Source organism: Gavia stellata, unplaced genomic scaffold (assembly GCF_030936135.1).
Source record: "Gavia stellata isolate bGavSte3 unplaced genomic scaffold, bGavSte3.hap2 HAP2_SCAFFOLD_42, whole genome shotgun sequence".
Lineage (NCBI taxonomy): Eukaryota > Metazoa > Chordata > Aves > Gaviiformes > Gaviidae > Gavia > Gavia stellata.
In genome coordinates, this window is record NW_026776913.1 from 838,992 (window position 1) to 853,413 (window position 14,422).

General features: G+C 52.6%; 2 protein-coding genes across 2 annotated transcripts; both read left to right on the forward strand.

Moving 5' to 3' along the window:
• Positions 1-756: 756 nt before the first annotated feature.
• On the forward strand, positions 757-8,518 carry LOC132321428 (olfactory receptor 1361-like; the record flags this gene model as incomplete). The annotated part of the gene is made up of 3 exons (XM_059834925.1): positions 757-1,183; positions 1,538-1,664; positions 8,482-8,518. Coding segments are annotated over 3 exons (591 nt in total), but the record flags the coding sequence as incomplete, so codon positions are not given.
• Positions 8,519-9,291: 773 nt separating this feature from the next.
• On the forward strand, positions 9,292-12,034 carry LOC132321429 (olfactory receptor 14A16-like). Its single transcript, XM_059834926.1, has 2 exons — positions 9,292-10,291; positions 11,883-12,034. The coding sequence occupies exons 1-2, from the start codon at positions 9,292-9,294 to the stop codon at positions 12,032-12,034; spliced, it is 1,152 nt and encodes a 383-aa protein (XP_059690909.1).
• The last annotated feature ends 2,388 nt before the right edge of the window (positions 12,035-14,422 follow it).

Consider the following 14,422-nt stretch of genomic DNA (forward strand, 5'->3'; position numbering starts at 1 on the left):
AGACATGGGGACAGGGAATCAGCTTCCAGCAGGGACATCTCCAGCAGAGACAAGGGCAGGGAATGAGAAGGAGCTGCTACCAGAAATGCCATGGCGGGGGCTATTTTGGCACTTCCCTGCCATGCCCTGGAGTGCAGATACCTTCCCCAGAGCAACCCCCTGGTCTCCTCTCCTACCCAGCAGAGCCTCTGCCTTCATGGCAATGGGGTCCCCGTTATGAGTCATGCCCTGGGCAGCTTGCCCTCCAGGTGGATGTGTCTTGGGATGCAGTACACAAAAAAGAGACTAAAACCACCTGCCCTACAGTGACACCATCTGAGAGGTGGTGAGCACAGCTGGGTAAGGAGAAGGCTTCACAGCACACCCCTCTGCCTTTCTGTCCTCACCTCATTGCTTTGGAGCATTGCAGTTTTCTTCCCTGTTTCCCCACCTTTCCGTGCTGCTCTTGCTCTCTGGGATATGGATTGGGGTGCAGGTCAGCTTCTGTTGTGGCACTGACTCTGGGTGTCCTTCCCTGGAAGTATCTTCATGGGAAGTAGGTGCCCAAGCTCTGTTTTAAACTGTCAGGCACCATGCCATTCAATTGACAGGGCTGGGGAATGCACTGGCTTGTTCCTCATTCATCACAGGGATGGGGATTTCTATGACAAATAGCATGTTATTTTCCTCAGAGAAGTCTGTCCTCAATTGTCATTGTCTTTTTCACCTTGGACAGGTCCCAATGCCCACAGAAAACAGATGTACAACAGCAGCTCCATCACCCAGTTCCTCCTCCTGGCATTCGCAGACACGCGTCAGCTGCAGCTCTTGCACTTCTGCCTCTTCCTGGGCATCTACCTGGCTGCCCTCCTGGCCAATGGCCTCATCATCACCGCCATAGCCTGCGACCACCACCTCCACAGCCCCATGTACTTCTTCCTCCTCAACCTCTCCCTCCTCGACCTGGGCTCCATCTCCACCACTCTCCCCAAAGCCATGGCCAATTCCATCTGGGACACCAGGGCCATCTCCTACTCAGGATGTGCTGCCCAGGTATTTTTCATTACATTTTTGATGTCAGCAGAATTTTTTCTGCTCACTGTCATGTCCTACGACCGCTACATTGCCATTTGCAAACCCCTGCACTATGGGACCCTCCTGGGCAGCACAGCTTGTGCCAAAATAGCAACAGCTGCCTGGGGCAGTGGGTTTCTCAATTCTCTCCTTCACACAGCCAATACATTTTCACTTCCACTCTCCCAAGGCAATACTGTGGACCAGTTCTTCTGTGAAATTCCACAGATCCTCAAGCTCTCCTGCTCAGACTCCTACCTCCAGGTAGCTGGGCCTTTCAGTTTTAGTGCTTTTCTATTCTGGGGGTGTTTTGTTTTCATCTTGCTGTCCTATGTGCCGATCTTGAGGGCCGTGTTGAGGATTCCCTCTGAGCAGGGACGGCACAAAGCCTTTTCCATGTGCCTCCCTCACCTGGCCATAGTCTCCCTGTTTATCAGCACTGGCACGTTCGCCTACCTCAAGCCCCCCTCCATCTCCTCTGCAGCTCTGGATTCAGTGATGGCAATGCTGTACTCAGTGGTGACTCCAGCCTTGAACCCCCTCATCTACAGCATGAGGAACCGGGACCTCAAGGATGCCATTAAGAAAGTGATTTTAGAGATGTTTCCCATGTATCCCATTGCTGGACTGTCCTTTGTTTGCTCTTTTGTCCTTTTTGTTTTCATTATCTGTGTTGTTATTAGCCTTTACTGTGTTTCTACATAAATTTTGAGATTCTCCTTACTTCTACTGAGGAATGAGCCTGCTCTGTCTTCCCTGGCTCTCATATAAAAGTCTGTCTTTCACTGGGACAGAGCTACACTCTCATAGCATTTCTGAAATAAAATGGGATCTCCCCAGTGTGCTGACTGAAGTTTGGGCTCTTCTTCCAAAGCTGATGGCAGCAACAGGCCCAAGGAATTTCACCTCAAAAGGGCCTTTCTCTCCTTGGAATTGAGAGAGAAACTCTCGTTGTCACATTGTCACAGCTGTTAGAGACCTGGGGCTGGATCTTGGACTCACCCTTTGGTGTATGGTGGCCGTGGAGATGGTAAATGAGCACTGAGTTACACACCCAGGGCTGTCCCACATACGACTGTGCAGAAGACGTCCTCCAGGAGGGGAATCTACAGCTACCTGGAGAGCCTGGGCGTTCTGCAGGGGCAGCACGTTCCTGGGGTGGGCAGTGACTGGATCCTCCCAAAGTGAGAGGTCACCCAATGGGGAATCACTCAAAGGAAATTGCTAAATGCCGGTCTCGGCGAGGAAATACAGATGGACACACCTGACCAACTCCAGCAGGGAACAGCACCTTTGCAGCACCCACAGCACCGGCAGAACACACACAGGCATGAGTATCACAACCGGCCCCATCCCGCTCCCTTCTCAAGCTGGTCTGGTGTGCAGGTGACAAGTGGTCTGTGCAGATCCTGCAGCGCTTACCCACGGGAACGGTCCTCACGGTCCCTCCAGTGTGGGCCTGTGCTTGGGTCTGCCCAAGTGCCCTGCCCAGACCCGGGGCCGTTATCCACTTGGCAGCTCCAGCCCTGCCTCTCTCCACACCCTGGTGTCCTCCTGCTGCAGCCAGCCCCTGGATTTCACCAGCAAAGCGTGTACATGCATTCGCCCCAAACACACAGGCAATAGTGAGCACTCTCACCCAGCAAATAGCCGGAGCAGAGTTTAATAAGACAGTGGACAGAGCATGGAGATCAGGCACAGGGTTTGGACAGACCAGCACTGAGCAGCCCCCTACCCCCATGCAGCTGGCCCCTTGCATATGGAGGGGAAATTCAATTTACGATTGCTCAGCAGGGGTCATTTGTGACCCAGGAATGATCTGGCAGGGAGGGCAAGGAGGCCCAGCTGCAGAAGGGGTTAAACTGGCTGGAAGCAGGGATGCCAGAAACAGAAGGACTTCCTGTAAGGGAGTGAAGTTTCCCTGGGTGATGAGATCAGCAACAGCCTCCGCATTGTCTTGTAGCCATCCTGGAATGGGAGCGCTCAGGGGCCCAAGCTCAGGGGCAAACTTTGGGCTGCAGAGCTGGGCTGGTGCAAGTGTAGGTAAGGAATCTGCTTGTGACGCGTATTTGCAGACTCCTTGTAGAAACGCTTGTTGCGGTAGGACTCTGACCGATGCATTGGTCATTAAATATTTCTGTCATATTTAAGCACAAAAGTCTGTTTAATTTACCTCACGGGGTACCATAAAAATTCCCCGAGAGCTTGAAGGGTATGGGAAGCCCATGTAAAACCTCGTTCGGGGTGCCCCAATTTGGCTGGGACTCCTCATGCGCATGAACAAAGATTTACCCTTCTAATTCCTTACTTTGCGTCCTAGCCTCTCTGCTCGGTCGGCACTGGCCAGTCTTGAATTTTCATGACAGTAAGCGCTGTTCAGCAATAACTAAACCATCGGTGTGTTATCAAAGCTGTTGTCATTACAAATCCAAAGCATAGCACCATACATACTGCCACAAAGAAAATTAACTCTATCCCAGCCAAAACCAGCACACAGAGCCACCATTATAATTAAAAGACACATACACACGTTCAATTGCAGATACAGGCATAAAATAGATCTAATTACTGATACAATTAGAGTCGGAGACACCATAACATGCACAAGTAGAGCTACATGACCAGTCACACAAATCATTACACATACAATTGCAGATACAATTACAGATCAAGATACAATCACACGTACAATCGCAGATACAAGTACAGTCACAGACACAAGCCCACATTCCATTACACCTACAACTACAGCTACTGCTCGTGATACCATTACCGATAGAGGTGCCATGACTGATAGAGGCAGGGTTAAACATACGGGTGCTGCTACAAATACAATTGAAGATACACGCACAGATGCCAGAAGAGACGCAGATGCAGGTACAATTAGACATACCGGTACCCATCTAGACACCATGACAGACACCGATACCAATACAGGCAGAGACAACACTACCCATACCATCAGAGATACCACTGCAGATTCCCTTGCAGAAGCAGATGACACTGTAGATGCCACGGCAGACACAGATACCACTGCAGATGCCCTTGCTGAAACACATACAGTTTTGGATGCGATTGCAGATGAAGATGCCACTAGAGGTGCAAATGCCACTCCAGATTCTGAGCATACGCCATTGCAGATGTACACAAAATTGGAGGCGCAATAGTGTTGCAGATAGCCTTGCAGGCGGAGGTAGCATTGCTGATAGAGATACCAATTCAGAGGAAGGTACCTTTGGACATGCAGATAAAATTTAATTGCAGATGGAGATACCATTGCAGATGCAGGTAACATGGCAGATGGAGACGCTGTTGTAGATACAGACAGGATTGCAGATGCATAGATGATTGCAGGTGCCCATACAGGTGCAGATGCCACTGCAGATGGAGATACCATTGCAGCTACTGATACCTGTATCTCCTTCTAGTACAAGGTAACCCATTTATTGGACGAGGGAAAGGCTGTGGGTATTGTTTACCTGGACATAAGTAAAGCCTTTGGCACCGTTTCCTACAGCATTTGCCTGGAGAAGCTGGCTGCTCATGGCTTGGATGGAGGTACTCTTTGCTGGGTAAAAAAATGGCTTGGATGGCCAGGCCCCAAAGGGTTGTGGTGAATGGAGTTCAGTCCAGTTGGCAGCCGGTCACAAGTGGTGTCCCCCAGGGCTCAGGTTTGGGGTTGGTCTTGTTGAATATATTTATGGACGATCTGGATGAGGGGATCGAGTGCACCCTCAGTAAGTTTGCAGATGACACCAAGTTGGGCAGGAGTGTTGATCTGCTCGAGGGTTGGAAGGCTCTGCAGAGGGATCTGGACAGGCCGAGGCCCGTTGTATGAGATTCAGCAAGGCCAAATGCCGGGTCCTGCACTTGGGTCACAACAACCCCATGCAACGCTCCAGGCTTGGGAAAGAGTGGCTGGAAAGCTGCCCCGCAGAAGAGGACCTGGAGGTGCTGGTTGACAGCTGGCTGAATATGAGCCAGCAGTGTGCCCAGGAGGACAAGAAGGCCAACGGCATCCTGGCTTGTATCAGAAATAGTGTGGCCAGCAGGAGCAAGGAGGTGATTGTCCCCCTGTACTCGGTGCTGGTTAGTCTGCACCTCGACTGCTGTGTTCAGTTTTGGGCCCGTCACTACAAGAAGGACATTGAGGTGCTGGAGCATGTCCAACAAAGACCAATGAAGCTGATGAAGGGTCCAGAGAACAAGTGTTATGAGGAATGGCTAAGGGAACTGGAGAAAAGTAGGCTCAGGGAGACCTTATCGCTCTCTACAACTACCTGAAAGGAGGTTGTAGCAAGGTGGGTGTTGGTCTCTTTTCCCAGGTAACAAGTGATAGGACAAGAGGAAACGGCCTCAAGTTGTGCCAGGGGAGCTTTAGATTGGATATTAGGAAAAATTTCTTCACCAAAAGGGTTATCAAGCGTAGGAGCAGGCTGTGCAGGGAAGTGGTTAAGTCACCATCCCTGGGGTATTTCAAAGATGCGTAGATGTGGCGCTTAGGGACTTGGTTTAGTGGTGGACATGGTAGTGTCAGGTTAACAGTGGGACTCGGTGGTCTTAAAGGTCTTTTCCAACCTAAATGATTCTATGATTTTATTTTTCTACTTTTTGCCCATCCCTCTGGCCTGTCTATGTCCTTTGGGATGGCAGCTGTGGACTGCAGTGTAGTTTCTGCTCTCCTCAATATAGTTGCATCTACAAATGCTATGAAAATGAACTCTCTCATCTCCTGCAGGTCATTAAAAACACATGAAACAGAGCAGGTAGCACGACAGACTCTTGCAGGACCCTTTTAGCTAGATGCCTCCAGGCAGAGTACCACACATTGACCTCATCCCTCTGAGCTCCACCATCCGACTGTTGTTTTAGCCATCTACTGACTCACCCACGCAGGCCATCATATCCTAACTTGGGCACAACAATAATGTGGGAGATGATGCTGAAAACTTCACTGACTTCCAGGTTAAAAGACAACCACTGCTCTCCCCACGCCCAGCAATCCTGTCCTTTCATCACAGAAAGCAAAGAGGATGGCGAGACACACACTACCCTGAGTAAAACCAGACACCACCTTTTTCAGCCACCCAGAAATGGGATCTGAGTGAATGGACACACTCTGGAGCACAGCCTTGAGTTTCACTGCTCATCTGTTGTGCATTTTTGAAAGGTGCGTGCCATGTTTGGGTGCTGCCAGTCATCAGAGAGTCCCCCCAGCCTCCATCACCCTCTAAAGATGAGGGAGAGTGTCATCACTGTGAGATTGGCTTGCCCTCTCAGCTCCCTGGGATGCCGCCCCGCTTGTCCCATAGACTGGTAAGGGTTGCGTTTGCTCAGGTGACCCCTGACTTGATCCCCATCCACCACTGGCTGATCTCCTTCAGGGTCCTGCCCTGAGTCACAGAGGCCTGCGAGACCTTGCTGGGGAAGACTGAGGCAAAGAGGATAAGAGAGAATCTCAGCTCTGTCTACACCTGCTCTTATGAAACTCAGCAGTGGCCACAGAGTACCTTGGTTTTCTTCTTCAACTGTTCCTGAAGTAGTAAACACTCATTATGGTGCCCTTTCTAGCTTCATTTGAGTTGCGGTCTGGGTTATTGCAGAGCTTGGAGGATGCTGTCCTTGAAGACCAGCTGGACTGAGCTCTGCCATCAGGTCACAGCTCTGTCTCCCACAGTAACGGCTCCAGTTTGTCCTGTCCGTGGCCCTGGCTGAGGGCATTGCTGCACATCTGGGCTGAAGCACCACAGCTGTGGCATCAGGCAGGGTCATACTTGCCATAGGGGAACCTGTTATCAAGTGTCCAAGAGCCTGGGTGAGCAAAGGCTTTGCTTCAGAGGAGAGAGATGGCTTGGACAAAAGTATTCTGGATGTCTTTTTATCCCGAGGACTACAAACCCAGAATGAAATGTCTGAATTCAGTCAACTGAAGACATGCCCCTAGCTTGCAGAAATTAGATCCCTGCCTGTCACCTTCCTGGTGTCCTGTCTAATGATGAAACAAACAAAACGTGATTCTCATGCCTGACTCTTTTCCTGATAGGAGAAATGTCAGTGCTGGAAAGAAGTGTCTCTCCCCAGTTGCGGGAGGGAACCTCAGTGATTGCTCCAGCCTGTTTCACAGCAGGTTCCCCTGGAGCCCCAGGGACCCCTGGGGGGAGCCCCGAGGGGCAGAGAAAGTGCCGCCTTGGGCTGCTCCTCTGCTGCTGAGCTGGGCCGGGCTCCTGGGATGGAGGGAGCTCATGGCAAGCGGGCATCACTGCGGAGAGACAGCTCTGCCCAGGAGCAGCTCCTCTGCAGAGCGCAGCAGGGCTGAGGGCACTGCCTGCAGGCACCGAGGGGAGAGGATCAAGGCAGAGAGAGGTTAAAGGCAGTCTGGGGTGGGAGGACAGAGGTGAGATCACTGGAGGAGAAATCGTCACAGCCCTTGACACGGTAAGTCTCTGGGTGTGGGGCAATTTAGGTACAGTTCACGGACAGATCTCCTAATGATGGCACATCCCACAAACTCTGAGAGCTTTCAGGAAGAAGTGCCACAGGTGCTCCAGTGTAGAGGAGAAGGAGGTGCCCCAGAGCAGGGCTTCCCTGCTGCACCATCAGAGGGACAGGGCATGAGGGCTGCCTTCTGCCAGGGACGGCTGCAGGGTGTGAAGGTGGGTGTGCAGCCAGGGGTGCCCAGGGCTGTCCTTCCGAGCAGGGTCCCTGCACCCCCGGGGCTGGGTGCTGGGGCAGGGACTCTGCCGCCTGCCAGGGTCAGCACTCAGCCTGCCCGGGGAGCTCCCCACGGCGCTGTGGGGAGAAGCTGGGGGTGGAAGGAGAGACCAGTGCAATGGCAGGGTGCTTCTGCTGTTGAGAGGGTGCTGTGTGGGTCAGGGCTGCCCTCAGCTCCAGATCACTGCAGGATCTTCCCAGGAGACTTTTCAGGAAGCACAGCAAGGCAGGGGCTGCCTGAAAGGGAAGGATCCTGGTCTTTCACTCTTCTCCTCTGGGTTTCCTGGGTGGGCGATGGCACATAGAAATTAATCTCTCATTTCCAGAGGAGGCACTGAAATTCCAAGTCTGTTCCTCTTAGAGGTGAATAAAGCGGGGAGTATTGGAAATCACCATGCCGTGGTCACAGACAGCATCAGTGTCACTTTTCCAGCCTCGCCAGGGCTGGTCTGATGTTCCCCTCAGAGCCTGCACACCCAGAGATGCCCCTGGGCAGTGTCCTGCTGCAGGGAGGGCTCTGCAGGGCAGAGCTGAGCAGGCAGCGGGTGGGATGGGCTCTGTGAGCACTGCCAGGGAGGAGACACAGGGGACAGAGAACCAGCTCCTGGCAGGGACAGCTGCAGGCAGCAGAGACAGGGACGGGGAGTGGGAGGACACTGCAAACGAGCACAGGGGGAGGGTGCGCTCAGGCAGCTCTCTTTCTGTGTTTCCCTGCAGATGTCTGCTGGGCACTGTCTGCGGGGCAATGAGCTGACTCTCTCTGTAGAACCTCCCATCGGAGGGACCCCCGAGTCTCTGCTTTGCCTGTCCTGCAGGGCTTGCAAGCTGCCCCCCAGAAAGGCGCAGCTCTGCTGTGGGATCCTCGGGAGTGCGGAGCCTTTCCTTGGGGGTCGGCACTCTCCTCGCAGAGTCACTTGCTTCTCTCTGGGAGGGGTCGTGTCCTGCCCTCTCCATCACACCTCCACCTCTGGGCTGGGCTGGAGAAGAGTTTGCAGAGCTGTCCTTTGAAACAGGACTCCTCTGGTCTCATCAGAGTCCAGGTTTGGGGTTTTTTTAAAAGAGTAATTTGTGTGTGAAGTCGTCTTCAAGGCGGCAAAATGAAAACACAGGGCAGATGGGAAAAGGACTGATGTACACTGCAGCCCTGTCAAAAAACACAGAGAAAGTTATAAGAAAGTCATGCTGAGCCTCTCTTTCACAGCCCACGTCCTTCCCAGTCATGAGTGCAGATATTGAACTTTTCCATGAAAGATGGATTACATCTGACATGCCCTGTGAACATCAGAGATGTCACAAGTCAGCTCCCATGTACCCACTGCAGCAGAGCAAAGCTGACTCCTCAGCAGCAGAAGGGCAGAGCTCCTGCTCCTCACAGCACACTCAGCCAGCACAGACTAGAGAAAGGAAATGCATTCCAACTGCGGGGGGTTGCGATGAAAAATGGAGTGGGTTTTCTCAGAGAAATCTGTCCTAATTTTTCCTGTTTTTTCCTTTTTTGGACATAGCCCCCAGAACAAGAGACAGAAAATGTCCAACAGCAGCTCCATCACCCAGTTCCTCCTCCTGGCATTCGCAGACACGCGGGAGCTGCAGCTCTTGCACTTCTGCCTCTTCCTGGGCATCTACCTGGCTGCCCTCCTGGGCAATGGCCTCATCATCACCGCCATAGTCTGCGACCACCACCTCCACACCCCCATGTACTTCTTCCTTCTCAACCTTTCTCTCATCGACCTGGGCTCCATCTCCACCACTGTCCCCAAAGCCATGGCCAATTCCCTCTGGGACACCAGGGCCATCTCCTTTGCAGGATGTGCTGCCCAAGTCTTTCTGTTTGTCCTTTTCATGTCAGCACAGTTTTATCTTCTCACCATCATGGCCTACGACCGCTACATTGCCATCTGCAAACCCCTGCACTACGGGTCCCTCCTGGGCAGCACAGCTTGTGTCCACATGGCAGCAGCTGCCTGGGGCAGTGGGTTGCTCAATGTTGTGCTGCACACAGCTAATACATTTTCACTACCACTCTGCCAAGGCAATGCTGTGGACCAGTTCTTCTGTGAAATTCCACAGATCCTCAAGCTCTCCTGCTCAGACTTGTACCTCAGGGAGGTTGGGTTTATTGTGGTTAGTGTTTCTTTTGCTTTTGGGTGTTTTGTTTTCATCGTGCTGTCCTATGTGCAGATCTTGAGGACCGTGCTGAGGATCCCCTCTGAGCAGGGACGGCACAAAGCCTTTTCCACATGCCTCCCTCACCTAGCTGTGGTCTCCCTGTTCATCAGCACTATCATGTTTGCCCACCTGAAGCCCCCCTCCATCTCCTCCCCATCCCTGGACCTGGTGGTGGCAGTTCTGTACTCGGTGGTGCCTCCAGCAGTGAACCCCCTCATCTACAGCATGAGGAACCAGGAGCTCAAGGATGCCCTAAGGAAACTGATGACTGGTTGCTTTTCAGAAGCAGCAATGAACTGCCCATCTTCTTCTGCATATCACTTGTCACATAACTCATTACATGCCCAGACTCTCTTTGGTAGGTTGTTAGGTTTGGTTTCTTTGGTTTTTAGCTTTTCTTGGTTGTATTAATGCTGTCCACAAAAAGGAAGTCATTCTTCATCCTATTTCTATTTCAGTATCTGCCTGTCCTGTGTGACCCAGAGACTTTGTGTAAATTGGGAGCTGTGTGTTTAAACAAAATAAAGGACCCTGCTCAGGGTGGTTTGCCTGAGATCCTTTCTCTGAGATCTTCTCTGGAGCCGTGGGGCAGCGTCTGTGTGCTGAGGTGAAGGGGGCAGTAGTCACCGGGAGCTGGGTCTGCCTCCCAGCATGACCAGCATGACCCTGTGGACTCACCCCATGGCCCTGGGAACCACAGCCTGCTTGATCTTCAGAGCAACGCCGCCAGCTTCGAGGATGTGGGGAGCCTGGGGAGGGGGTGCAGGGGTGGCTGGCCAGTGCGAGGAGAAGAGCAGGGCACTGTGTGTGTGCAGGGGTGACATGGAAAGAGAAACCCTTTGCTGAGGGTGGCAGCTGGGGGCAGGCTGCCCTGTCCCTGGGGCAAAAGGCCCTTCCTGAGCATCCCCTGGGCCAATTCTCTCATGCCGTCCTGGGGAGCAAGTTTGGCACCTGGGGCTGCAAGCTGCCTGCAGCGGAGATCTCCTCAGCGTGCCGGCTGGATGGACATTCTCACTGGCCTCCATTTCCTGCTGTGGGACCAGTCCCACCAGGGCTGCTCTGCTGGGCTTGGCTGGGGAGAGGGCAGGGAGGTGGCAAGATTCAGAGAGGGGCTGGGATGGCTGGGATGGCAAGTGCCCCGGAGAGGAGAACTCCAATGAGCAGCTCAAGTGTGGGAGTGGGCAGGGTGGGGGCACACAGCAGCGTCCTCGCACAGCCGGGCTCCTGCGAGAGACATGGAGGACCAGCAGAGCAGGGTCTGACCTGTGCCCGTGTTCGCTGGACACCCCGGGCAGCTGCCCCAGGGCAGTCGTCACACACCAGCCAATAACCACCACCATGTCCAGCACTGGCCTCTCAGCCCAGCTCGGAGAGGTTGCTTGTCCCTCCACAGAGGGACACCGAATGACCAGGTGAGAAGTCCAGGTTTGCATTGTACAGACGAGACGTAAGCATGCACATGGTGTGCGTGTGGGGAGATGAACCCGAGTGAGCACAAATGCCATCAGCTCTTCCTGGGGGTGCCATGAAGGCCTGTGGGACAGACAGTCTCTCGAGGTCACTTCTCACTTTGAGAGTAACATCCCCTGGGAAAGCACCTGGATGCAGCACTGGGATGTGCTTCATTGAACGGACGTCCCCGTGTCCATTCCTCATGCCGTGGAGCATCTCAGACGAGTGCAGAGCAGGGCGATACACCGCAGGGCTGAGGTGCCTCCCAGCCTCTGGGAGCAGCAGCAGGAGGTCAGAGAGACACTGTGACTGCTGCAGTGCACTGCCTCTGCACGTGCAAGGCAAGGACTCCACTCTCTAATCACCCGTGTGTGTACGAGCAGTGCAAGAGACCAGCTGAGACATGGGCACCTGGCAGAGCTCCGACATTTCTCTGTGTGACTCCAAGAACAAATTTCCATTTTCCCAGCTACATTCATCTCAGCTGCCTTGGACAGGCTCATTGCAAGTGCTCCTGACTGCTACGTCACCCTTGCCTGTGATTCCGGATTGTGACCTCAAAAGTGCCGGAGCAATCATGGAGGTTCTGTGGTCCTTGGAAAAAGCAGACATCAAACCCCTCTTCAAGAAGGGCAGGGATGCGGATTGACAGAATTGCAAGTGGCCTGCCTACCTCAGACTCTAGGAGGACATGGGAAAAGTTGTCCTGCTGCCATCTCAAGGCCCTTGAAGGACAAGAAAGGCATTGCTGAACCAGAATGGTTAGGGGAAACGAGGGCACGTTGTGTACCTGGCCTTTTGCAAGGCCTTTGACATCATCTCCCAGAGTCTCCTTAGAGCCGGATTGATGCTCTCCAGGATGAAGAAGTGGATGGTAGGGTGGGTGGGAAGTTGGCTGGATGGTGAGGCCCAAATGTCATCAGCAGTACAAAGTCTTTTTAGAAGGCAGTCATACCCAGAATCCCTCAGTGATTAGCATTTGGGCCAAGACTCTTGAATGTCCTTATTATCCCCCCACATGGTGGAGCCCCATCCAGGAAGAGGGCATGGATATGGGTTGGCATGTGCCTTCTGCCTGAGTACCTGATGGGACAGCAGCAGGCATAGGGCTTGTTTGTGCCTATCCAAGAAGCTGAAAGGCCAGGGAAAAGGCACGTGGTTTAGAAGATCACGGTAAGGTTACTTTTGTCAGCTCAGGTGAAAGGCCACAAGAAGGCTGATGAGTTAGGTTGCCTGCTTGGAGGGTGCTTTCTGAGAATTTTGAGCTTTCCTTGGAGGTGGGAAAAAGCAGGAGAGAGAAAAGCTGCTACAAAGTGCAGCTTGGAAAGTGGAGCCTGGACATGAGGAAGAAGAAATGTCACTCGAAGGGTAGGGCTGTGGTGCAAGAGGTCACCCAGTGAGAGTTGGTGATCAGACCGTGGCTTTGTGTTCCAACGAACGGCCAGTGAGGGTGGGGAGACGTCAGTGAAGGCAGAGAAATGTCCAGGGGAGAGCAAGGTGGAGAAGCAAGATGGATGTCTACAGCCTGCAGGAAAACAGGGGCAGGTGTGGGACAGCCTGTGATGGAAACTGCCAAGGGCGCTGGCCACACTGGAAGACACGAACAGAACCCAGGTCTTTGTCCTCTGGGCTATGGCAGTTGTCTGTGCCACCAAGGGCTGTGAGAAGACATGTTGTCCTCATGGCACTGGAGCCTCATTTCCTCCTTGCAACCCCATGGGGAAGCTGGGAGTGTTGTTCCATTGTCCTGCACTGGGCATTGCAGACCCCACATCCACTGCCCCAGGAAGGGCCCTGACCCACGTGTGAGGGACAGGATCCCCCTTCCCATGGGCCGGGGGTCAGGGCTTGGCCTTTGTGCTCCATGTAACAATCCAAGGGCTTTGTCAGCGTCAGAGCCACCTGCACAGTGCCTTTGCCTACCTGCAATCACAGCCTCCAATTATCGGCTCTAACGAGTCCCTGGGGAGGCTTTGTCAGTAATGGCCCTCAGTGGGGCCCAGTAATGCTTCAGAGTATTTTAGGTTTGTCTTCTGCCTTTGCCTCCTTGAGGGGATTGTTTAGTCTCTTCTCAGTACCTGAGGCTCCTGGACTCAGCACTACGTACACCATGGGGCTCAGTAGAATGCAGAAAGCGCTAACGACCTATGCCTCTTCTATAGTTCTCTTCAGGTCTTCAAGATTTCTATAGCTAATTAGAGAGGTAGGCACCTACCCTGAAGTAGCATAGGTAAAGAGGACATTTCCAATGAGCACTTTGAAGAGGTGATAGGAGAATTCTCCAGTTGATATGGATGCAGAATGTATCCTAAAGAGGTGTGCACAGGTAGGAAAAGCAGTCCCTTGAGGCCAGACACGGTATGGACAACCTTGCTCCTCACCTCTCCAACCCTGCCATTGCTCTCGTTGGCCACCGGGGACTTGCATCACTTTTCTTTACATCAGACTTCTCCACCAAAGTCTGCACCTGAATATTACAGCTGCTTTGCAGCAATTCCTACCTGCTCTCCGTGGAGAACTGCCATGGAAACAGGGTTTTTTAATTGGGGGAAAGAAAAAAAAAGAAATAGTAAAACACAAGAGAACTTAATTCACAATAAACACACACTTCTCAGCTGTATGGTTACTCTTAGCAGCTTCCAACGAGGTTCGCCACCCCAGCTGAAGAGTTGCCCTTGGGGAGTATGAGGGAAAGGACTGAAAGACAATGACGTATGACCTCTTTGTAGCTCAAAGCAGGGTGATAGGTGAGAGGGATCTGAATAATCAAAAAATAAGAGGAGGAAAACCTCTGGATCACAATGGAAAGTGCGTATGTCCGGATCAGCTTCTGAAGAGATGACTTCTGACGTGGGGAGTTTGATCAGGACAGGTAGAAACACCTGGAAGGTTAGGGAGATTAAATACACAGCATGATAGACAGAGTACTGGCAATGCAAGCACAGGGCAAGATCAGGATTTCTTCTCCCGCAATTAATACACAGTCTCAAAAGTCCCATTTTGGCAGGATAGAAAATACAGTGACGTTTTGCTGAAA

Bases quoted from the DNA above. Each gene is read 5' to 3' on its own strand.
- LOC132321429 (XM_059834926.1), top strand. From the start codon at position 9,292: ATGTCCAACAGCAGCTCCATCACCCAGTTCCTCCTCCTGGCATTCGCA. The intron at 10,292-11,882 runs GTAGGTTGTTAG...TGCCTTGGACAG, and splicing joins ACATGCCCAGACTCTCTTTG to GCTCATTGCAAGTGCTCCTG.